The sequence below is a fragment of the Myxocyprinus asiaticus genome, chromosome 3, assembly GCF_019703515.2.
Source record: "Myxocyprinus asiaticus isolate MX2 ecotype Aquarium Trade chromosome 3, UBuf_Myxa_2, whole genome shotgun sequence".
Taxonomy (NCBI): Eukaryota; Metazoa; Chordata; class Actinopteri; order Cypriniformes; family Catostomidae; genus Myxocyprinus; species Myxocyprinus asiaticus.
In genome coordinates, this window is record NC_059346.1 from 3,209,170 (window position 1) to 3,236,145 (window position 26,976).

Consider the following 26,976-nt stretch of genomic DNA (forward strand, 5'->3'; position numbering starts at 1 on the left):
AGACCTGCCAACTCAACATGCCATCCTGCCATCCTGACAACCAATCAGAATGCTTACTGGGAAAGCTATTTTTCCCAGTAAAAATAGTTTCAAGCAGTTATTCAATACCGAGCTTAAAGGGTTTTTAACCCTTTAAGCTCGGATGGGCCCGCCAAAAAATAATTGTCAATATATTAATAACTATAGTCTTGACAAACACAAAATAGGTATCGTTTGAAAGCTTAGAAGCTCTACTTTCCAATGTATGCAGGTATTATGACCAAAAGTGAACAAGTGCTTTGAAATTTACAGACAAATCAGAAGTGTTCTGTTTTGATCATTAATAAAAAACAAATTGCACGGTACATACGATTACAATCAGTAAAAACATCAAACTTATCAAATAGCCATGTGTCACATGCTGATGGAAAGTTCTCAAAGAGCAGAATACAACCAGCATATTTGTTTTACTCACAGACACAAATATAGACAGTAATAGCTGAATATGTCTTTGAGAATTATATTGGTGTTGCTTATATGCCGTGGTTTCACTTATGACTTCACGAAATATAAACAGAACATAAAATATTACATACCATTATTTAGAGGAGGTGATTATCTTTCAAAGGAGTCCACACACAAGATAATCAGATGTATAGATCATTAGATAATCCACATGAAGCACAATGTTACATATGGCCACCAGGAGATGGCGCCAAATACATGACACAGACTCAATGATGACTCAAATGACACAGAATGAAACTCATTCTGTGAAATCTCATTACTAAAATCATGTCTCCATGCTATGCAAACCTTTAGTCATTGTTGTGTTTGCATGTGTAATTAGTTCTTATGTACAATTATTATGTTTTATTTGTTTGGAGACGTTTTTGGACACTATGATAAATAAAGTTTTTGTAATGCTATAACTTGTGATTGCTTTGCGTATCAACACAAAAGTTTTCTCAGATTCAGTTGACATGATTGGGAACAAAACAAAAGCAGTTTTTCAGGGCCATCTTATTTACACACAGAGATGTATAATGTCAAATCAGAAAAATAAGAACAAATGTACATTTTTGGCTACAAAATTTTTTTTGTTGTTGTGATTTTTCAGCAGTTTCTTAGGCTGAGAGTCTCAGAATGTATCATAATCTATTTCATTAAAAATGTGAAAAGTTTTCTTTACAATGATACCAAACACTTGTTTGTTTTTTGTTTTGTTTGTTTTTTGAGTTATAAGCCTTAATTTTGGGCATGCCACTGAAACAGGAAATCTTTAAAAACATCTTCAGATCTTAAAGGGTTAATAAAAAGGAGGGACGATTAGAAATTATTGTTTTTCTTTTTCTTTTGATGATCAACATTATGCCACAAATACTGTCGATTGAGCTTAACTTGTATTGAACCCAGAATATTCCTTTAATGCAAGACTTAGCTAGTAAGTTGGTCGTAAGCTTTCCATAAAGTAATGTGTAGTTTCATAATATGGCATTTACTTCTTCCTCTAATAAAGTGCTGAAATGGCATGCATTTTAGTTTTATTTTATTACAGCTCATTTTCAAAAACATTTTTTGTCTCACGTAACTGTCAGCGGTACAATATATTTCCAAAATATAAGTAAATATAAAAGTTGTGTATCTAATTATGTAAATAATAAAAATATCTAAAATAAATAATTGGCAACAAATGGATACTAGTCCATTTTAATATCCTATCTAGTTTGTGTGTGTTTAAACGTGGCATGCCAGTGACACCGTGTGACGCTCGCAGGAAAGTGCACTGTTTAGTTCGGTTTCATGCTGACGAGCAGCTAAGAAGTCATTTTATTACACAATGTTCTCTCTTGTAAATGTCAAGCTATTACAAATCTAAGTTGTAACTTACGCATGACTGGTGCAAACAGCCCCAGGTCCGAGTCAGGTAAAGTCTATCATTCATGTCTTTAGCACAAACGATGCAGGATCATTCACATATTCAAGTTTAATACTTAAAGTTAGGGATTTGTTCAAATTGTATTAATGGTGCTTGTCTTAGCAAACTTCACCATAACTACAAGGAACAAAAAGAATCACACATTTACACACTACAAATGTAGAGCCGAGGAGGGCGGGGCCGGGCTGGAATGAGACACACCCGGTCCCCAATCAGCCTGATGGGGCGCGCGAGAGATAAAGGCGGCCGGGGACGACAGTTCGAGAGAGAGAGAATTGCAGACAGCTGTACTGTGTGTTTTTAGTTGTGTGTTTTGGTTGTGTTTTTTGGTTAATAAATTGTTATTTAAGTTGTCAAGCCGGTTCTCGCCTCCTCCTTTCCACTGAACCCCCTTACAACAAATGATACACATCTAATATATGGGGGTCATGCACCTCAAAATCAAATGTAAAAAAAAAAAAAAAAAAAAAAAAAAAAAAACTAAAAGTTATATTTTGCATAAAGAAAACAGCATAAATTACTGCCTTGAATTTATGCTGATTTTATTTATTTGTTTTTAATGTCAGGACAGGATGATTTTCAGTACTGTATTACAGTATAATGAGAATTTAATGAGAATCACTATCAAGGAAAATGACAATTACAAACATTTCTGGGACAAAATGTGTATTTTAAAAAAAAAAAATGTTAATTGTTATAAATAAATTTACTTATGTTTTAAAAGTATTAATTAAAAACAATGATATTATTATACAGTATTATTATTTATATTATTATAGTTAAAAAAGACATGGTACTACTTTCTTGTTATTGTAAAAAAAAGAATGCATTACAATGCACAACATTTTAAATGGATCATCCAAATATATATCATCTGGATGTGTCATCCAACATTTAAGATTAGTAGTTACATTTTGAGATTAAAAATATCAGATTAATTTTGCATAATCATTTTAATAATATAAAACATAAAATAAATATTAATAAATAATTTATTAATATTAATTATTAGAATTAAATGTACTTATTATTTTTACAAAGAAATTATACGTTTTATTATTTAGATTATTATATTTTTCTTTATTATATTTAATAAATGTTAATATCACATTTCTTACATTTCTTCCTCTATTTTCATAGGTTCACATCACACTGGTTTAAAATCATGTATACCTAAGGTACCCAGAACAGAGAGCAAAGCGATACACAACATGTAAAACAATGAGCTGTAAGGATGTGTTGTCATTGTGACAAAGGCTGCCATGAAGAAATCATTACACAGATGGAGGAATACTGACTCACCTGGTATGTCCATCAGATCATCTAAGTTGGGCTGCAGTGGTGTCAAACCGGGCTGGATCATGTCCGCATTACTGGTGTAAGCTGAGATGAGACATATTGTGAGGATGTGTGTATTTAACACAGCTATGTTTGTGCATTTATTCATATAAAGTTTCTTATTTTAGGGTGTGGTGTCCATCCCGAATGTATTGTATAAACTCATTTATGAAATCCACACTTTGATATTGTATCTAATGCACATGACATTCAGACATTTTAAAACAAGTGTCATCTGCAAACAGTGGCTATGGTGGAGGATATAGTTCCCAGGGAATATTGTATTAAAATTCCTGTATGTTCCTTACACAAAACTATCATAGGACTTCAGAAAACTTGGATGCACTTAAGTCATACAGACTATCTTTATGAATCTGTCATGATATGTGCTTATTTGGAACTCAGTGTGGAGTGCTCACTGTTTTGGCGTTCTCCACTCCAGGGGCTGGGCTTCTGGGTCATGGTGAACAACGTGTCTGAGATATCCGACAGGAAGCAGTCCAAGTCAAACATGTGCACTTCCTCTGATGCTGCCTCGGGCACTGGATAAATCTGATTGGTCCATTTATCCAGCCCTGTCCTGCAGATAGGCCTCTGTTGAAAACAGAAAAACCCAAATAGTAAAAACCTACCTAACAGACATACAGAAATAAATAGTCACTGTACGTAATTGACCCCCTAGTTACCATTCATACCATTCATATGAAAGGAATAAGTACAAAGATACAAATGAGAGTTTTACACATGCCCCTAAAAGCCTTTAACCTCTTCAACTTTGAAGCATTTTTGGGCTGCTGCAAGCAATTTTTCACACTCAATTTTAAAAGCTCATCATTTACACATACTGTGGACTAACTGCCAAAGATTGGTCTCATTTTTTCAAATTATTCATAAATAATATTTTTACAATCTTATGATGAATAGAATTAAAATATATATATATATATTTTGTCCTAACTTATGCATGCAATTCTGGTTCTGTTCACCCTGTCTTCCTCCAAATAGTCTAATTTTATTCCACTCGATGGCAGCAAGCACTAGAAAAAATAATTTTTCATCTATCACCTTCGTCACAAAATGCCGATCTGAAATGTAGGTGGCGCTATAACGCATTTTAGTCCTCACAGATGTGCTCGTCCATAGACATTCAGTCTAATTTTCAGTTCATGCATCACCCTTATTGTTTCGTTGAATATATCGGCCTCTGAGTGGACTACAAGCTCAATCTAGATGTCATCAGAGAACTGAGATCCTCCACTTTTGTGATGATGTGTAACATTTTATCATTAATACTCGATAACATATATTTCTGATGATTTGCTTAGCATGCTTTTCCTGCAGGACTGCAGGAATAATGATTTTTTTCTGGACATCTAAAATATAACGCTGGATTATTCACAAAAGCAAACTCGCAGACAAGTAATCAATAGCTCATATTTTAGAGAACTTCCGAAGATAAAATCAGATATAACGTTTTTAGCTATTTGTGGCTTAGCTATTTTTATCAGTGCATAAAAGAGACATTTGTATTTGATGTCTTACAAATATAATATTTCACTTTGTGATTCTTTTGAAAATCTTTCAAACTGTGGTATTAGTGCAACAAAATAAACTATACAATCACGTTCCTGAGAATGAGAGCTTTCATTTGGTATATGATTTGTCTATTTAAGTTCTATTTTATTTTTATTTGTACCAAATAACCACTTGGTGCTGCTTATTTGTGACACGGATATTTTAAGGTCTGTTTTATTTTGTTATATTACATAACATAAATGCAGAAGTGATGTTATCTATGAAAAGTTGCGATTCTAAGCTTTCAAACGTTACCACATATGCCTGACTTGTGTATGCAGGGACTTGAGCATTTTAAACGTAAACGTTTTTCACAATATAGCGCCCCCTTTTGGACCCGTCGGCAGGTCCAGAGAGTTGAATAGGTATTTAAATAGTGAAATCTGTCACTTTAATATTAGTGCAACTGAAACATGCAATCATGCATAAAAGTGGTTCATACTGTTTTTCTTATTAGGTGTTTTGCATGTGTTGTAAAATGAACAGATGCTGCAAATGCGTAACAATCTCTTGTCTGAAGCCTGAAAACATTGCGAATCTTGTTAAGAAAATGAACAGACCAGAATGACACCTTTGAGGAGGCTTTTTGACCGGGATTTGGAGACTCTACTGTGTCAACTTTTGCAATGATTTTAGAAAGGCTACATCACCACAAGTGTAACCTACAACAGTGTCTAAAAAGAGATCTGACTATTGTTTAACATTAACCAATAGAGCACAATAGTGCCCGCTCACTATTTTTAGCCGTCTTGGTTCCGGAAGTATTTTCTCATTCATTTCTCCAAAAGGGGTTTAATAAAATTCTTCATAACAGTTGTAAGCCATGAAACAAAACCAGCCAGCTCCAAGATGAGTCACAAGATTACAAACTTTGATTTGAAGCAAGAGTTTTCTAACAGACTAAAAGACAATATATACACCGATGAGCCAAAACATTAAGATCACCTGCCTAATATGCTGTTGGTCCTCCGTGTGCCGCCAAAACAGTGCCGACCCCCTGAGGCATGGACTCTACAAGACCCCTGAAGGTGTCCTGTGGTATCTGGCACCAAGACATTAGCAGCAGATCCTTCAAGTTCTGTAAGTTGCGAGGTGGAGCCGCCGTGGATCGGACTTGTTGGTCCAGCACATCCCATAGATGCTCAATCGGATTGAGATCGGTGGAATTTGGAGGCCAGGGCCACACCTTGCACTCTTGATCATTTTCCTCAAACCATTCCCGAACAATGTGTGCAGTGTGGCAGGGCGCAATGTCCAGAGCATCACACTCCCTCCACCGGCTTGTCGTCTTCCAACAGTGCATCCTGGTGCATCACTTCCCCAGGTAAACGGCGAACACATGCACGGCCTTCCACGTGATGTAAAAGAAAATGACACTCATCGGACCAGGCGACCTTCTTCCGCTGCTCCAAGGTCCAGTTCTGACCCTTGCGTGCCCTTTGTAGGTGCTTTTGATCGTGGACAGGGGCTCTCTGACTGGGCACTCTGGGCTGGTCAGTGGCTCTGCAGCCCCATACGCAGCAGGGTGCGATGCACTGTGTGTTGTGACACATTCCTCCCATAACCATCATTACAATTTTCTGTGACTTGTGCCACAGTAGACCTTCTGTCGGTTAAGACCAGACAGGATAGCCTTCGTTGCCCTTGTGCACTGATGAGCCTTGGGCACCCAACACCCTCTCGCCGGTTTGTGGTTTGTCCCTCCTCGGACCACTATCGGTGGGTACTCACCACTGCCGCCCAGGAGCACTCCACAAGCCTTGCTGTTTCAGAGATGCTCTGACCCAGTCCTCTGGCCATAACAATTTGGCCCTTGTCAAAGTCGCTCAGGTCTTTACTCCTGCCCATTTCTCCTACATTCAACACGTTAACTATGAGAACTGATTGTTCGCTTACCATCTAATCTACACAGATCTTGACATGTGGCCTTGTTAGGAGATGATCAGCGTTATTCGCTTCACCTGTGATTGGTCATAATGTTTTGGCTCATCAGTGTATATATAAAAAAGTAGCTTGAGAGTGAAGGCAAGGCAAGGCAAGTTTATTTATGAAGCACATTTCATACACAATGGCAATTCAAAGTGCTTTACATTTACATTTTAAAGAAAGTACAAGATACATAAAAAAATAAAAACCAATTAAGAACATGAAATAAGATTAAAAGTAATAAAATAAATTTGATTTTTTTTTTTAATGATTAAAATGAATAAGAAGAAAAATAATATTCAACTGTTAACACCATCCATAACTGTTTTTAACTTTCCCTGATTAAACAGAGGATAACCAAAAATTGTTGATACACACTTTGATTGTTTTCAACCTTCCCTGGCACAGCAGAGGATAACTAGGTTGTTAACATCATCCATAGAAAAATAAAATAAAAAGAATAAAATAGAATAATTACAATGAAAGAAAGACAAAAGCAAAATGATTCAGTGAAATCAATAAGTGCAGCACAATGCTCAGTCAGAAAATGCACAGCTAAACAGATGTGCTTTCAGTCTGGATTTAAATGTGCCTACTGTTGGGGCACATCTAACCTCTTCTGGAACCTGGTTCCAGCTGCGGGAGAACCAACTCGTGCTTTGTTGGCCACAAATCTCTGATTGGTGAATCGTTCCCTTCAGGATCATGGGTATTGTAGTGTAGTTGAAATAACACACTATAAACCCTAATGCTCTACTTAGCAAGCTGCCTATAAGTATCACATTGGCAACTGCCTAGCCACGCCCTAGCAACCATCCAGTGCACCCTAGCAGCCATATGGCAAAATGCTCCGGCCATATCTCGAAATCAGAATATCGGACAGACATGGAGGTTGGCTATATTGACACGGGCTGTAAAGCAGCCTTTGTAGTATTACCCTGGTAACAGCCTAGCAACCACATGGAACACCCTAGCAACCATATTGCAACATCCATATTTCAGCAACAGAACATCACTGAGACATGGGGGTGGGCCCTTTAGACTCAGGCTAGCAAGCACCCTTTTAAGTATCACCATGGTAACCATCCAGAACACCCTAGCAACCACCTAGCAACCACTCAGCAATGCCTTAGCAACCACCAAGAACCCCCTAGCAACCATCTAGCAATGCCTTAGTGACTACTCAGAACACCCTACCAACTGTCTAGCAACGCCCTAGCGACCACTCAGAACTACAAATAGTTACATTTATTGTTAAGTGTTATCAAAATGTATGAGTTAGCTAACTCAGTATTTCAAGTTAAGAGCAATTAACATGCATGTGTAGTACAAAATCAAAATCTGAAAGTTCTATTAACCTAAACTTGGGAGTTTATTAACTTACAAAAATTATGTAACTGATTGCCTCAAATTCAGAGTTCTGCTTACTTATTAGGGTTTACATTGCAGACTGATAGCTTCAACAGAAGCATCGATTAACAACCTCTGAGCTCAAGATAGGTCAGTCTTTAGAGGTTTATAAGTTATCGTTAATAATCAATTCGCCTATGGATAAAATGAATAGTTTTTTCCTTTCGGAAACAGACTGTTGTGCTTTATAGCCTGCATGGCTTAGGTGACATCAGACGAATAACGCAATGTATGAATCTTGCAAAATAAGACCAGAAATATGTATTATGAAACAAAATTTTGATGTTAACACACAATTTCAGTTAAACACACATACATACAGAGACAGAGGCAGATTTGACATTCTACTCACAGCTTTTATTGGAAAAATCCCATCTCTGCCTATTATTTCTGGAGAGCTCCAGTCTTGCTGATTTCTCTACTCTACAAAGACTAATGCTCCGCACGGGCCTCATATTTATAGGGATACCCAGAATCAGACAGAAGTGGCAATGATTACGTCTTTCCTGGAAACTATCTACATTGTTTTTCTCTTTATTCTAACACACAAAGATGGTAAATAATAATACTGGTTCTGGAGTGTGTTTGTAATCAGAAATGAGGTTAGTGAATTTGTGTACGTGGGTCTCCATGCTTACGTGTGAGCTCTTAATGACAGCAGTTTAACTGAAATGTGTAAAAGGCAGAAACCCCTGTACGACCCTATTATGTTTTCATTTAGCACTTTCTCAGTGAAGGCGGCTGGCTCTTTTGTTCCTGACCCAGTTCCTATGGTCAAACTCACGTGTGGAGTCTGATAGCAAACACATTGCCTCCTACTGGCACAATGACATGCTGCACCCTACAGGTGGATTGGTACAGGTACCTGCACCCTACAGGTACTGATTGGACACAATTACATATTCCAGTCAATTTAACCATACATATATTATTTGAGGTATCATATCGCAAACAGTGCGGGAGTTAAGTTAAGGTTAACTATAAGGTTAATTTTCTTGAAAACTGTAAACTCCTGAATAATTCCTTTGTTTTTTTGAGCAACCCATCTCATGAGACACAACAACACAGAATCGACCAATGGCATGAGTTGGGGCGGTACTATCTGCTTGTTTGAAAAACAGCACGGGGGTGTATTCAGAAAGCCGTTTTGAAAACAATGTTTATTTTTGCATTTCTGTTTGGAGCTAGTGGCGCAGAAATTACACACTTTAATACTTAGAGTTAGGGGTTTATTTAAACCTTGTGCACTGTTTGTTTTTGACTCACACTTGTATTGTTCGAGATCAAATTTGACCAAAAACAATAAACGTAATTGTTTTATTTTTTTGAAAGAAATGTAATAACACTTCTTCTTTCGGCTGCTCCCATTAGGGGTCGCCGCAGCGGACCATCCGTGATCCACATATTTGACTTGGCACAGGTTTTATGCCAGATGCCCTTCCTGACTCAACCCTCAGTGGCTGGGGGACTCTCACTCACACCTACAGGGCAATTTAGAGTCTCCAGTTCAATTAACCTGCATGTTTTGGACTTGTGGGAGAAACTGGAGTACCCAGAGGAAACCCACGCAAACACGGGGAGAACATGCAAACTCCAAACAGAAAGGCCCAGTTGAGCTAGGACTTGAACCTGGGACCTTCTTGCTGTGAAGGAACAGTGCTAACCACTGAATCACCATGCCGCCCTAAAGAAATGTACTAATTAAAAACACTAAAGTTGTGCATTTTTTAGTAGATATTATGTTATTTAACTTAGACTCTTATACTATTAATTTGCATCTGCAAATAAGCAAATTGATGTTAATTTCACTACAGTAAAAACTTACACTTTCATAAGTTGAAACATGAAGAAAATATGAGAACGTGTCATGTATTGGGGGCAGATTGCTGCCATCTGGAGCAAAAAAGAAACAATTACATGACTTGAAAATCGTACATGAGAAAAATAATCAGTAGATGGCTGCAGAGATCCACCCATTCATTCCTGGTTGTAACAAGAATTATGTGTGTGTGTGTTCTGCATTGTGACTAAATTATTGATTTTATTTGACAAATTCCAACAAAAAATTGCTCTGTGTTATAGTCTAACCCGTTCATTTCTCTGTGTGTGTGTGTATGTGTGTGTGAGCACATGTGTTCTGCATTGTGGATGTGTTATAGCCTCACCATTTCATTTCTGTCTGTGTGTTCTGCATTGTGGCTGAACTATTGATTTTATCTGACAAACTCAAAAAATTGTTCTGTGTTATAGTCTCGTTCCTATGATCGGTCAAATTTGACCGTTGTGGCGGAATGATCCGCCCCTCTGCTCGTCATCGTTGCCCCGCCTCTTAGGGCCGCCCTTCAGCCAGGATCACGATGGGAGTTGGGTGGGAGAGCGAGAAGAGGTGCATGAAGCACACCTGATGGGGATAATGCTTCATCACCGCTGTCTTTAAAACGCAGAGCGCACCTCTTCTCAGGGAGCCGGCTTCAAATCTCCATGTGTGCACACACTGGCATCCTCGCACGCGCAGGACCAGAGCTGGGAGCGATTGGACGAGTGGACGCGCTGCCGGACCCGTTCTTCGGACCCCCGGACGCCGTAATGAGTCGCCGGGGGTGTACTGCTCACGTTGCCGCCGACGGGCTAGATGCCGGGCCACCATCCCCTCATGCTCGCCACGGGCCTGGGAAGACAGGCCGCCAGTGACGCCGCCGCCCCACCCGCCGTGGACTTGAGCGGCCGACTGACCCAGCCCGTGCCTGGGCTTTCCTATGAACACTACCCCGCCCCTTTCACGGAGCCCCATTCACCGCGAGGATGCCAGATTCCCCCTTTTATTATGAACATGAACTTGGACACTTTATTACCCCTTTACGTTTATTATTGTTTCCAATAAATGCCTCTCCGAGGCTTGACGCCACACCCACTGTGTCTGTCTCTTGCTCACCCTGCCACACAATGAACATTTTTTGTCACACGGCCTAAACTCATCAAATCCAGTCAAATTTTATTTTATTATTTTTAGATCAGATGGCAAAAGTAAAGTCAGTTAAGCCTCAAGCCACTCGAATTATACCATTTTTATTAAAGAAACAAAATTGATTTCGGTCAAAAATGACCGAACAGTGGATAAGGGTTAAATCACTAACCCACATTATGGGCAATGGTAATAGTAATGTTTACCAAACACAACTAATTAAACACATAAATAAAAATAAAAAAATAGTAGAAATTTCATTTGATTTAGCCAAAGTATTTGAGATTCATATCGCACCAACTAGCTCAGTCACTGTCAGTTGCTTGATTGCAAATGTTTGAAAATGTTTTGTTATTGTTTGCAAAACATACCATGGTTATAACATGCAAATACTATGATATTCTTTGAAGTACCTTAGAGTATCACAGAAATGCCATGGTATTTGAATACGGTAATCAATCAGTGCCATGGTATGTATCAAAGTACCATGATATTACCGTATGATACCATTAGGGTGATTCTCAAGAGACCTGTCATGAAAATGTCCTGTTCCTATTTTACTCCAAAATCAAAAGAAACAAATGAGAAATTATATTTTGCATACAGAAAATGAAGCCTATTTTAGGGTCATTCAGATTTTTTACATTGTGACATTGTATTTTCAAGGCAGTTCATTTTACCCCACCAATTCTCATCACCACAATGTGAAAGAAGATGGTCATTATGATCAATGCAACATTCTTTAAATTGTGAAGTATTTATATATCATAGTGGAATTGTCTTGGTACTGCCTTTCATATTGGCTCATTTCCATGATTTTAATGACTGTTATGGAAATGAGAATCATCACTGAAAACAAAGTGAATAGTAAATACAAGGTGTGGTGGACACATTACGGTAAAGAGAATTTGGGGGTAATATGTGCTTGTGTGTCTTAAATATTATTTATTTATTTATTTATTTATTTATTTTTTTGGTAATGATTTGGGGTTAAATATGGACATAAACAGAACATTTTCTTGACAGGTTCTGTGAGAATCACCCAATATGGTACCACCACAGTACTTTTTTTGTAAGGGGGGCATCACATCAGTCAATAAAATTCACATTCACAAATCAGAACAGGCAGAAAGATGCATTCTGACAACAACAAAATGTGCTGTGGCTGCACATCTCGCAGTATGTGGGTCAGATTTGATTAAACGGCATTAAACTCTGAATGTGCGTCTTTGACCGCCTCACAGAACAGAAGGGACGATTAGCACTTTTATCACTAAAGCCAACTTTTCTCACCAATAAGAGTGGCTGTGACGCCAATGAACCCACGCACCTACGTTTTCTCACGTTTTTCTTACACTGTCAGTTTTTTATTTTTTGGCCAGCAGGGAAAATCAAATCTGAGGGAGGACTATTAATAGAAATGCAGTTGAGCTGTGTAAATGTGACCTGTACTGCTAACTTACTAAAGTAAACACTACTCTACAAGATGAATGATTTACACAAGGACATCAGCAGAGCTGCGCTAGATGGAAGAGGCCTTCAAAAATGTCAAATCATCATCAGTCCCCAACAGAGACAATGCTGCCTCACTTTGGTTACAGCCAAAACATTACTCTCAAATATCAACCCCTTAAAAACCCCTTAAACTCTGGTGCATTTTTGAGCTGTCACCCACAATTTTTCCACACTCACATTTAAAAGCTCACCATTCACACATATTGTGGACAAAATACTAAAAAAATTCTCATTTTTTCAGAAACCCCCTCAAATAAAAATAAAAACTCCAATTATTAATAAATAATATTGTGTGTTTATAATCTTATGATAAACAGAAATGTTTTTTTTTTTTTTTTTTTTTTTGTCCTAACTTTGTAAGCATGTAATTCTGGTTCTGTTCACTCTCTCACTTTGAAAAGTCTCATTTTATTCCAAATATTTTTTTTCTCAATCACATTCCATCACAATATACAGATCTGAAATGTAGGTGGCGCTCTAATATATTTTAGTGCTCAACCATAGACATTCGGTCTAATTTTCAGTTCATGCACCACCATCGTTATTTCATCAAATATCTCGGCCTCTGAGTGGACTACAAGTTCAATCTAAGTGTCGTTACAAAGCTAAAACCTTCCCCATTGCAATGATATATAACATTTTGTCATCATATATTGAAAACATATATTATATTTCTCTGATTATTTGTTCAGCATGCTTTTCCTGCTGGATGGCATATTTTGTTCTGGACATCTAAGATATAACATTAGATTATTTACACAAGCAAACTCACAGACAAGAACAAAATGGCTAATTTTTTAGAAGCATTCCTAAGGTAAAAGCAGATATAAAGTTTTTGGCTATTTGGGGCTTACAGCAGCAGTGATCGGCACATAAATGAGACATTTACATTTGATGACTTACAGAAATCATATTTCACTTTGTGATTCTTTTGAAAATCTTTCGATCTGTGGTATTAGGGCAACAAAATTAACTGTACAGTCACATTCCTGAGAATGAGAGCTTTCATTAGATATATGACTTGTCTATTTAGGTAGTATGTGAAGGACTTTTATCTTCCTATAAATATTTCTACCCCATTACCTCTAGAGGGCACTAATTTTCAACACAAATGTTTTGAGGCCTTATTTTGCTATTTTAGTAACATAAATGCAGAAGTTATGGTTATCTCTGAAAAGTTCATAATCTAAGCTTTCAAATGATACCTCATATGCCTGACTTACGTATAGGGAGGCTTTAACGTTTTAAGCATAAACGTTTTTCGTGATACAGCGCCCCCCTTTGGACCTGCATATGGGTCAATAGTGTTTAAGGGGTTTTAAAGTCAAAAATCATAATTCACCCAATTTCTTTATTTATCTTACTGCTCTTATTCTTTCAAAAGAAAAACATGTTTGTTTTTGACAAATAACTAATTAATGGTAATATAAGCACATTAATGTCAGCAAATAATTAAAGATTTGAAAAACTAGATATATGTGGACATGCTCTGGAGGGTGAACCTGATCTCACATTTCTGATGGATAAAAAATCAATTCCCGTCCTTTCATAAGTGGTATATTTCAACATTTCTTGTCGATTAACTTGCAAATACATCACTTAACAAAAGCAAAATAGGTTCCTAAAGCTGTTTTATGGGGCCTGGGTAGCTCAGCGAGTATTGACGCTGACTATACAGAGTGACTCCAGCCAGGTCTCCTAAGCAACCAAATTGGCCTGGTTGCTAGGCAGGGTAGAGTCACATGGGGTAACCTCCTCGTGGTCACGATAAGTGGTTCTCGCTCTCAGTGGCACGTGGTAAGTTGTGTGTGGATCACGGAGAGTAGCATGAGCCTCCACATGCTGTGAGTCTCCGCGGTGTCATGCACAATGAGCCACGTGATTAGATGCACGGATTGACGTCTCAGAAGCGGAGGCAACTGAGGCTTGTCCTCCGCCACCCGGATTGAGGTGAGTAACCACGCCACCACGAGGACCTACTAAGTAGTGGGAACTGGGCATTCCAAATTGGGGAGAAAAAGGGATAGATAAATAAATAAATAAACTAATGCTGTTTTATGTTCACTGTAATGCATTTTTCCTAATGCAACTTTCAATCTAAGGCTTTTCAAGACTATCAATACATGAACAAATTCCCCTATAAATCACATTTGCATGTCTTACCTTTTGCAGCATGGAAAGCAGGTCTTTGTTCTTCTGAAGCTAAAAAATACAAAAAAATTTTGATAATGAATATTAAAAATCAGTAAGGATCTGACCTTACAATAATGAAAAAGCACCATATCTTTAATGGGACAAGGATGGTTCAATATCTGAGAATTTACTCACTCTTTTCTTATAGTAAATTCTCCATTTGTGATATTCTTTAATTACCACTTCTATCCGTCTCTTCCAGTAGCTTCCCTCCAGAACAATCGCCTGAGAACAGCACACATAAACACATTCATGTTAAACAACTACATGTAACAAATATTAAAAACTACCATTGAGACTGAAACATGCACTTATAGGATATGCCGCTGTTACGTCCCATACATGTGTCTGTGATTTGGTTTGTTGTTGTGTTGTCTCTCTCTCTCCCGTCTCCACATATCATGCTCGCAGACACTCGCCATTGGATCATCGAAGTGTCAATCATTGTTACCTGTCTGACGACATCACCCTACCTCCGCCAATCCACCATCACTCCGACTGTTTAAAAGCCCGTCCAAAACTAAATGTCGCCAGTCTGTTGTTGGCTCCGTTTTCTACCATGCCGTTGTGTGTTATCTGCTCTAATTAAAAATAGTAAAATGGTCGCTGTGTATCATTGTGCTGTCCTGTTGTTTCTGCATTTTGTCACTCGTTGTTCATTGCTTGTTCCAAAATTGTGACACTGTGTGTGTCAACACGGGGAAAAGAGGACAGGTAAGTATGTCACGTGACTTACATAATGCACACGTAGTTACATTGTTTGTATTAGAAACACTAGTTAAGGAATGAGTGCCACCCCAAATTTTGTGTTTGTGTTAGGCAGACCAGATCAGTAAGGGCGTCTTGACGCTGAAGATTAGTTTCACATTTTCTTTAGGTTTTTGTTTTGTTCTGTTCTTTGATTTGGCACCGCTTACGGCCACTTTTCCCTCTCTGTTTTTCTATCGGTACTGTAAATATTGTAAATACTTCACATTTTCACCTGTTGCACATTACTCACTATTCACAGCATCTACCATTTGTATACAAATAAACCACTTTGTTTTGGAATATAGCTCTATTGTCTTGGTCTTTTATGTACCCAGTATCCACAACAATAACTTATTCTCAATGTTACACCCTTTATAATCCTAGGCATATTGGGGGTCACAACAGCCAGATATAGGATTATCCTATATTTATGGACATGTCTGTGAAAAGCTGTCAGGTCTGAATATCGGATTCACCTCAGGTTTGCCGTGGGCATCCGCCTCCGAACCCTCCAATGGCGTGACAAACCCACACACAGGGTTCTTCCTTTTTTCCACATCTAAAACAATTTAATAGCATATTTCATTAATTTAGTTCATTATACATTTCTTTAATCAATGATCAAGTACAAGATACAAGAATAAAGTGTCTTTCAGACAATAGCCTTTGCTAACAAATAAGTACCAAAAAGTACCACGGAATTACTATGGTTTCCTGCGCATGATAATGTGGTAATACCATGTACTTTTTAAACATGAACCATGTTAATATCATGTTTTTGGACAAGTACCATGTGAATACCATGGTATTTGTTGAAGTACTTTGGAATCCAATTCAATTACAATGGTATATGAATATGGTTTTCATTTTGTACCATGTTATACATTAAAGTACCATGGTATTCCCATCTAAAGGTAGACCGATATATCGGTTTTACCGATTAATCGGTGCCGATAGTTGCTGTTTGGAACCATCTTATTTGGTAAAAACTTAAATATAGAGCATTTAAATTCATTTAATTTGGTAAGTACTTAAATATAGAGTATTGTGACAAAGTAAAGTCTCCATCATTTCAAAATAAGAGTCCCGGTGTGTTTCGGGCTTGTTCAAAGTCCCGCATTAAGCGCCAAATTTTGGTTGAACAATAACTTGCATCTGGGATTTTATTCTTTTTAGACTCTTGTAACTGCTATGCCTGTTACAGTATGTATAGGCAAAATCCACTATCAGTCAATCACTATTGCAATCTCTGTGCCATGGTACCAAAATAGTACTTTTATGTAAGGGTCAGGGCCAACACAGATCAAAGTGCTCAATAACAAAATATGTGTTACTGTACTGGTACTTGCTTTGAGAAACACATTTGAATGAGAAATTGATTTGAAGTAGTGTGTAAGTAACAAGAGAGTAAGATTAACTAACCAGGGTGTAACAAGACTATAAAGAGCAGGAGACTCACACTGAATGAACCAAGCCCTCCAGATACCGTTATTCAGCCGGATTTTATCCCTCCACAACAGCCTCAAGCCTTTGAAAGACTTCCACTTTGGTGACACAATTTTCCCACTGAGAAGAAACACAAAAATGAAGCTTATATCAGTTCAGTCCAGTTCATAAAAAAATAAAATAATCAATGGACCAACTTGGTCCTCAATGCATATGTATTAAATACCATAATTAAAGTTGCTGTAAACGATTTCAGCTGTTCTTCTTCGACGAGACTGAGCCATGGCTGAGATACCAAAATGAGCTTTATTGAGAGCAGAAATGGTTGTTAAAAACAACAGCAGCAAAATAGCGCCCTCAACTGACAACTGTTATGGACAACATGGCATTAAAATGCATTATGCCTCAATAACTAGCTGCAACTTCAATACTATGAAAATGCGCAAAATGATTGACAGGCAGAAAGCGTCAGAGACCGCGGCCGGCGGATACATTTTTGTTTGCTGTTTACAGAGTCTAGATCTGTCACAGAGACTGGTGAGATATCTCGCAACACTTATTTCATAAATATCTTTCAGGGAGTAGGAACATTTTTTGCATACCTTTCCATGACAGTCACTTACAGCAACTTTAAAACAGAATTATGTTACTGTCATTCTGGCACCTATAGCATCACCAAACCTAATTTAAAAAATAAGGACTGCTTTCAAACAGGTTTCCTTAATATTTGCACCAAATGATAGGGTTAATGCGGAAAAAATGCCATAAACCGACATGACAGTTGTGAAAACGCTTTGAAACCTGCAGACTTTGACTTCTGAGATATCTTTATGATATCAAGTAATGCTGCACGATTGATTAAGACTGAAATTGCAATATGGCCTTGCTCGATTACTAAACCTTAAAGCAGACATATGTAACTTTTCAGTGTTAAAACACTTTCTTCAATTCCAGCTTAACATGCAGAAACAACTATAAGTAAGCCATTCATAGGTTAATTTTAAAATTACTGTTTGTTTTGACTGGCCCGCTTTGACCCCACCCAACAACGTTACTTAACCAATGGCGTGAGTTGGGGGTGGAACTATCTCTTTGTTTGACCAATGGAAGGTGAAGGCTGTATTCAGAAAACGGTTTTGAAAACATTGTTTATTTTTGCAATTCCATTCTGTGGCGCTAGTTTCACATAAAGTACATACTTCAGCTTTAAAAGGCTTTATTTCTGCATTCAGTGCTGTGTGAGCAAGTGGCGCCCTCTAGCGGTTTGGATGGCATTATCCATTTACCACTATAATACAGAATTTGAAAGGGGGTTTTGTTCCTTTGGTTTAAACTTTTTATTTTTCCATGATATGTTTGACATTTCTGTGGAACATATGCATAGAATGAATTTGTAATATTCTATCATATACTGTACATTACAGTTCTGTTGTTTTAAATTAAAAAAAACGTGCAAAAATATTTTAGAAGTACAAAATATCCTTTTTTCATATCAATCATCATGCTATCACAATTATTCTTTTTATCTTTCATTGTGACTCTCTTAAAAAATTGTCCAGATCCAATCCATGTTCAGTGGAAATGTGAAAAGCTTTTGTACATCTTTGCACATTTTTAAAGCATATTTCCAAAGTAAAACAGTGATTTCATGACAAAATAAGGTAAGTGGCAAAATATCGGTATCGGCATCGGCCTATGGCTTTTTGTTAAAATCAGTATAGGTCAAACATTTTCATATCGCATCCTTAAAAATATCTATACCATCTTTATATTCAAATCAAAGAAGATAGTCTAATACATATTGGGTCTTGTGGACATAGCAGACAAATGGTGAAATCTTCCCTTTTCACCCTGTTGGCTACGTAAAAATGTTTTTCTTTTCTTCATCCAATGTCAGTAATGTGGCAGGAACATTGAACTGTGTTTGCAGTCGGAATTATTTCATCAGTCGAATGCTGCGACACAGCTGCCCATCTGCCAACATACTGACAGCACTTTCCACCATGTACTGACCATTCTTGTGCACTTAACCTCAAAAAACACGAGACAAGTGAGCAGAGAGGGTTGTGTTCACTCTGTTGCTAAGAGCCAGTTGAGAATGATTGCTAAAATGTTGGAAATGGCTTGAAATGACACCAAACAGTGTTGGGAAACCAACACTGAGAGTACGGCATTGATCTGAAAATATAAGTAAATTGTCCGCTCCTCTTTCCTGTATACTGTCAGCATGAACAGCACTTAAGAAAATGGTGCAGAGCGAATTATGAGCCAAAGTTTATAACTTTGAGTAAGGGGTTTGTTCAAATCACAAACCATAGCATATGTGAGCAACAGCAATAATGTTGCTTGCCTTAGCAAACACCACGTATTATTCCAGAGAACATTCCGTCTGTTTTTTGATGTCGCAGTAGGTTTATCTGACTGTTAAAAACACAACAGTAATAATGTTATAGTCATGTTTGGCTGTAATGTTTTTAATAGTCAGGATTACTTTGCATAGGTGTATAGTATAACTTTTCAAATGACCTCAAAAGCTTTATTATCACACATTTTTGATTTGTCAACAGGATTATCTTTGAACATCGGGTTTTTGGTTTAGAAGTGTCTTATTAGTTTCACAGGTTTCAAACTGTCATTTGCAAGCAACTCTGAAAATACAGTACATCACACTGTGGACTTCATTTGTTATTTAGCATACACGAATCCATATGTTATGTACTGTGTCATACTTCCATTATTTTTTGTCCAATCTTTTTCACTTCTGTTTTCAAAACACTAGAAGTGTTTCGTACGTGAACGGATTGCTGTTGTTGAACAAATCTTTGGAGTGAACGAATTGCCCTCATTAACTGCCATTGTTTTGGCCTTAAACAACTAACGAATCAGCTGAATCAATGACCACATTTACATGCACTTAAGAAAACGGTTTATTCCAGGGTTTTATCAGAAAGAGTCGTTCTGAAACGTCAAGTAAATGAGAATGCCAATTTCCTTAGGCTTTTTAAGGGATTAAGAGAAAGCGGTTTAACACACCCAAGTTTCTTCCAAAAACAGCGGTTTATGTGGCCATGTGAACACATTAGTGGCGTTCTTACAAGACTGTAAGGATTGCGCATATGCGTGAACAGACCAGATAACAAACGTCATAAGATGGAGCCCAACAACAAGTAAACTCACCGGACCGAATTTAACATTTCAAGGAGTACAGTGGGAAAAGCACATACACTACAAACTATACTCATTTATACACACCAATTTAAAATATTTACTACTGTGCCTTATGTCTGTGTATATGTGTTCAAGTACACCGGGGGAATCCCAGAGTTTTAGGTGAGAGGCAAACCCCACTATTGCAGCAAAATTATGCTGCAGGTCACGATAGAAAGTTACGATAGATACTTGCGCTCCTGAAAACCCATGCTCGATGCAATTAAACTCAAACATAGCGTGTTTACATGCATGCTCTTACACTGATCGTGATTAATAAGCCGACAAGTGTGTGGTCATGTAAATGCATTAAACGCTGTTCCTTTATCGGTGTAAGGTCATAAACAGCGTAAAAATATACTGATCGACACGGGTAGATTTTTACCCATTACCCATTTCATGTAAACACCTTTACCGGCATTCTTACCGGCTTATTAACTCTTCACGGTTAATATCGCGATTATTTACAGATCTCATGTAAATGTGGATTTTCTGCTTTGACGGTTCCTTTAAATAAGCTAAGTTTTGAAAGTAATCAGCATATTGGTGTGCATGTAAACGTGCAAGAAAATAAAAAGGAACCAGTAATACAAAGTTTGATATAAGATATACCTAAATAAATGACTCAGTTGAACACTAATGTATTAAAGGAGACATTCAGAAGTGGAGAACATATCAGTCAGGGGTGAGATGGCTAACAAAATACATGTTGCAATATTCACAGTTTTAAAAAAACAGCCATTTGGTGAAAGTGGCACGGGTTACTCTGTAACTCTCACCTCGTCTGTCTTCCAACTCCTGTCAAAGTCCAGCTGGGTTTTTTACTCAGTCAAGGATTTCACAGCTGTTTTGAAGGGATATGCTGAATTTAACCTATTTTCACTGTACCTTACTCACCCAGCCTATGGAATTAATGTATTCTTTAACAGAAGGGGATTAATAATGCTTAACAGACTTTAGATTTACATTAAAATAAGAGATATTTTTATATTGATCTGTTCAGCATTATGTAATTATAAATAATCATTACTTGGAAGTACTGAAGGAAAATAAAACACATTGTAGTGGCACAGGCTTGGCAAAATATTTGCAATTACCAATAACTATTATTAAAAGTGGATTATAACAAATTATAATTGCCATATAGTTCAGGCAGATTTAAACAACCAACAAAAACATAAAGAACCAAATGCAATATGTCAGCTGAAATAAAACTCCATGCAACAAAAAATTAGAATTTGGTTTAAAATGTAATTCATCTGTTCATTAACTGTTTTATGGAGCCCTATGAGAGGACAGGGCAGGATTCTGAAATAGTTTTGCGTTCCCTCACAATAGTTTGATTTCCCTCACAATAAGTTTTGCGTTCCCTCGCAATAAATTTTGCGTGCCCTCACAATAGTTTGATTTCCCTCACAATAAGTTTTGCGTTCCCTCACAATAGTTTGATTTCCCTCACAATAAGTTTTGCGTTCCCTCGCAATAAATTTTGCGTGCCCTCACAATAGTTTGATTTCCCTCACAATAAGTTTTGCGTGCCCTCACAATAGTTTGATTTCCCTCACAATAAGTTTTGCATTCCCTCACAATAGTTTGATTTCCCTCACAATAAGTTTTGCGTTCCCTCGCAATAAGTTTTGCGTGCCCTCACAATAGTTTGATTTCCCTCACAATAGTTTGATTTCCCTCACAATAAGTTTTGCGTGCCCTCACAATAGTTTGATTTCCCTCACAATAAGTTTTGCGTTCCCTCGCAATAAGTTTTGCGTGCCCTCACAATAGTTTGATTTCCCTCACAATAAGTTTTGCGTTCCCTCGCAATAGTTTGTGTTCCCTCGCAATTAGTTTTGCGTTCTCTCGCAATAAGTTTTGTGTTCCCTTGCAATACGTTTTGCGTTCCTTCACAATAGTTTGATTTCCCTTGCAATAAGTTTTGCGTGCCCTCGCAACAGTTTGATTTCCCTTGCAATAAGTTTTGCGTGCCCTCGCAATAGTTTGATTTCCCTCATAATAAGTTTTGCGTTCCCTCACAATAAGTTTTGCATTCCTTTGCAACAGTTTGTGTTCCATCGCAATACGTTTTACATTCCCTCTCAATAAGTTTTGTGCTCCCTCGCAATATGTTTAACGTTTGTTCGCACTATTTTGCATTCCCTACCAATACGTTTTACGTTCCTTCGCAATAGTTCGCTTTCCCTCACAATACGTTTTCTCGTAATAGTTTGCGTTCCCTCGCAATAAGTTTTGTGTGGCCTCGCATTAGTTTGAGTTCCCTTGCAATATGTTTTACGTTCCTTCGCAATAGTTTGCGCTCCCTCGCAAACGTTTTGCGTTTCCTCGTAATAGTTTCAGTTACCTCACAATAAGTTTTGCATTCCCTCACAATAGTTTGATTTCCCTCACAATAAGTTTTGCGTTCCCTCGCAATAAGTTTTGCGTTCTCTTGCAATACGTTTTGCGTTCCCTCACAATAGTTTGATTTCCCTCACAATAAATTTTGCGTTCCCTCACAATAGTTTGATTTCCCTCACAATAAGTTTTGTGTTCCCTCACAATAAGTTTTGCGTGCCCTCACAATAGTTTGATTTCCCTCACAATAAATTTTGCGTTCCCTCACAATAGTTTGCATTCCCTCTCAATTAGTTTGATTTCCCTCACAATAAGTTTTGTGTTCCCTCACAATAAGTTTTGCGTTCCCTCACAATAGTTTGATTTCCCTCACAATAAGTTTTGTGTTCCCTCACAATAAATTTTGCGTTCCCTCACAATAAATTTTGCGTTCCCTCACAATAGTTTGCGTTCCCTCACAATAGTTTGATTTCCCTCACAATAAGTTTTGCATTCCCTCGCAATAGTTTGCATTCCCTCGCAATTAGTTTTGCGTTCCCTCACAATAGTTTGATTTCCCTCATGATAAGTTTTGCGTTCCCTCGCAATAAATTTTGCGTGCCCTCACAATAGTTTGATTTCCCTCACAATAAGTTTTGCGTTCCCTCGCATTAAGTTTTGCGTGCCCTCACAATAGTTTGATTTCCCTCACAATAAGTTTTGCATTCCCTCACAATAGTTTGATTTCCCTCATAATAAGTTTTGCGTGCCCTCACAATAGTTTGATTTCCCTCACAATAAGTTTTGCGTTCCCTCGCAATAAGTTTTGCGTTCTCTTGCAATACGTTTTGCGTTCCCTCACAATAGTTTGATTTCCCTCACAATAAATTTTGCGTTCCCTCACAATAGTTTGCTTTCCCTCTCAATTAGTTTGATTTCCCTCACAATAAGTTTTGTGTTCCCTCACAATAAGTTTTGCGTTCCCTCACAATAGTTTGATTTCCCTCACAATACGTTTTGCATTCCCTCACAATAAGTTTTGCGTTCCCTCGCAATAAGTTTTGCGTGCCCTCACAATAGTTTGATTTCCCTCATAATAAGTTTTGCGTGCCCTCACAATAGTTTGATTTCCCTCACAATAAGTTTTGCATTCCCTCACAATAGTTTGATTTCCCTCACAATAAGTTTTGCGTTCCCTCGCAATAGTTTGTGTTCCCTCACAATAAGTTTTGCGTTCCCTCGCAATAGTTTGTGTTCCCTCGCAATTAGTTTTGCGTTCCCTTGCAATAAGTTTTGCGTTCTCTTGCAATACGTTTTGCGTTCCCTCACAAGAGTTTGATTTCCCTTGCAATAAGTTTTGCGTTCCCTTGCAATACGTTTTGCGTTCCCTCACAAGAGTTTGATTTCCCTTGCAATAAGTTTTGCGTGCCCTCACAAGAGTTTGATTTCCCTCATAATAAGTTTTGCGTTCCCTTGCAATACGTTTTGCGTTCTCTTGCAATACGTTTTGCGTTCCCTCACAAGAGTTTGATTTCCCTTGCAATAAGTTTTGCGTTCCCTTGCAATACGTTTTGCGTTCCCTCACAAGAGTTTGATTTCCCTTGCAATAAGTTTTGCGTGCCCTCACAAGAGTTTGATTTCCCTCATAATAAGTTTTGCGTTCCCTTGCAATAAGTTTTGCGTTCTCTTGCAATACGTTTTGCGTTCCCTCACAAGAGTTTGATTTCCCTTGCAATAAGTTTTGCGTTCCCTTGCAATACGTTTTGCGTTCCCTCACAAGAGTTTGATTTCCCTTGCAATAAGTTTTGCGTGCCCTCACAAGAGTTTGATTTCCCTTGCAATAAGTTTTGCGTTCCCTCACAAGAGTTTGATTTCCCTTGCAATAAGTTTTGCGTGCCCTCACAAGAGTTTGATTTCCCTCATAATAAGTTTTGCGTTCCCTTGCAATACGTTTTGCATTCCCTCACAATAGTTTGATTTCCCTTGCAATAAGTTTTGCGTGCCCTCGCAAGAGTTTGATTTCCCTTGCAATAAGTTTTGCGTTCTCTTGCAATAAGTTTTGCGTTCCCTCACAAGAGTTTGATTTCCCTTGCAATAAGTTTTGCATGCCCTCACAAGAGTTTGATTTCCCTTGCAATAAGTTTTGCGTTCCCTTGCAATAAGTTTTGCGTGCCCTCACAAGAGTTTGATTTCCCTTGCAATAAGTTTTGCGTTCTCTTGCAATAAGTTTTGCGTTCCCTCACAAGAGTTTGATTTCCCTTGCAATAAGTTTTGCGTGCCCTCACAAGAGTTTGATTTCCCTTGCAATAAGTTTTGCGTTCCCTTGCAATAAGTTTTGCGTGCCCTTGCAATAAGTTTTGCGTGCCCTCACAAGAGTTTGATTTCCCTTGCAATAAGTTTTGCGTTCTCTTGCAATAAGTTTTGCGTTCCCTCACAATAGTTTGATTTCCCTCATAATAAGTTTTGCGTTCCCTTGCAATAAGTTTTGCGTTCTCTTGCAATACGTTTTGCGTTCCCTCACAAGAGTTTGATTTCCCTTGCAATAAGTTTTGCGTTCCCTTGCAATACGTTTTGCGTTCCCTCACAAGAGTTTGATTTCCCTTGCAATAAGTTTTGCGTGCCCTCACAAGAGTTTGATTTCCCTCATAATAAGTTTTGCGTTCCCTTGCAATACGTTTTGCATTCCCTCACAATAGTTTGATTTCCCTTGCAATAAGTTTTGCGTGCCCTCGCAATAGTTTGATTTCCCTCATAATAAGTTTTGCGTTCCCTTGCAATAAGTTTTGCATTCCTTTGCAACAGTGTGTTCCCTCACAATAAGTTTTGCATTCCTTTGCAACAGTTTGTGTTCCATCGCAATACGTTTTACATTCCCTCTCAATAAGTTTTGTGCTCCCTCGCAATATGTTTAACGTTTGTTCGCACTATTTTGCATTCCCTACCAATACGTTTTACGTTCCTTCGCAATAGTTCGCTTTCCCTCACAATACGTTTTCTCGTAATAGTTTGCGTTCCCTCGCAATAAGTTTTGTGTGGCCTCGCATTGGTTTGAGTTCCCTTGCAATATGTTTTACGTTCCTTCGCAATAGTTTGCGCTCCCTCGCAAACGTTTTGCGTTTCCTCGTAATAGTTTCAGTTACCTCATAATAAGTTTTACATTCCCTCTCAATAAGTTTTGCATTACCTCGCAATAGTTTGTGTTCCCTCGCAATAAGTTTTACGTTCCCTCTCAGTAAGTTTTGCATTACCTAGCAATAGTTTGCGCTCCCTCTAAATATGTTTAACGTTCATTCGCACTAGTTTGCGTTCCCTAACAATAAGTTTTGCGTTCCCTCACTATAAGTTCGCGTTTTGTGTTCCTTCTAAATAATATGATGGAATTTTAGTGCCACGTTTAAAAAAAAAAAAGAAATTAAGATTTTGAGAATAAAGTATTAATTTTTTGAGAATAAAGTTAACATCATATTTTGAGAATACAGTCATAATTAGGAGAATCAAGTCGTAGCATTCTGAAATTAAAGTCATGATACTGAATTATTATATTTAAATAACATATTATTCTAAAATTATAACATTATATTTTATTTAATTTAAAAAAACATAATATTTTTTCAAACGTGGCACTCAAATGCCATTGTAGTAAAACTTGTGTCCTTAATAGTTTTATATAGATACTGTATGTAAACATTGCAGTGAGATGAGTTTGAGTTGTTACCTGTAGGCCAGTGTCATGCATTCAAACAGGCGGGTGAGAGAGGGGTCAATGCTGAGGCGTCTGGAGCTTAATGGACCGAAACTGTAGATCTGGCAGCCCGGTTTATTAACTGTGCCGAAATCACACACACTTCTCCTTCTCACGGAATCACTGTGCGGCGAGGAGACCATGAAGTGCCCGCTGTGGATCACCTGAGTCAGGTGGACTGCTCCGGATCTCGCTGCTGCATCCACACAAGGCAAATGGTCATCCGGATCCGAATCAGACTCTGAATCCGGTCCGATCTGGTTCGGTTCTGCAGTCTCAGGGTGTTCCGCTTTAGCCATCGCAGCTGGTCTAATGTTACTCTCTTCTCTCCAGCGGTTCAAATGCAGATCTCTGAGAGAAATGCCATCTGAGGAGTATGACAGACCACACCTCAACTCAGTCTGCATAGCTGCAGGTCAAAGATCAAACGTGTCCAGATGATATAACGATAAAAACTCACTGATTAAGACAGTATTAGTGAGTTGTCTGAGAGTTGAGCATAAGGGCGGTCTAAACTCGCACACAAATTATGTAAGAGTTGATCTCTGTCCCAACTATTGATCCGCAGTGACATGTTGAGCAGCTATTTTTAGTCGAGTGCTATTTGATTAGTAAATATTTCGCTGTTGCTTTAAATTCTGACCTATTGTGTTCTAATCTTATGGT

The 26,976-nt window shown here is 37.9% G+C and overlaps 1 protein-coding gene across 1 annotated transcript in view; it reads right to left on the reverse strand.

Annotated features, from left to right (window-relative positions):
* The window catches only part of LOC127423279 (carbohydrate-responsive element-binding protein), a 44,205-nt gene extending 17,442 nt beyond the window's left edge, over nt 1-26,763 (reverse strand). Inside the window, exons 1-7 of the mRNA XM_051667449.1 lie at nt 26,284-26,763; nt 17,047-17,153; nt 16,064-16,146; nt 14,973-15,062; nt 14,808-14,846; nt 3,676-3,850; nt 3,221-3,301 (exon numbers count right to left, since the gene is read on the reverse strand). Coding sequence (XP_051523409.1) covers nt 3,221-3,301; nt 3,676-3,850; nt 14,808-14,846; nt 14,973-15,062; nt 16,064-16,146; nt 17,047-17,153; nt 26,284-26,717 — 1,009 coding nt within the window. The 5' untranslated portion in view covers nt 26,718-26,763. The remainder of the gene's footprint in view (nt 1-3,220; nt 3,302-3,675; nt 3,851-14,807; nt 14,847-14,972; nt 15,063-16,063; nt 16,147-17,046; nt 17,154-26,283) is intronic.
* Between the last annotated feature and the right edge of the window lie 213 nt (nt 26,764-26,976).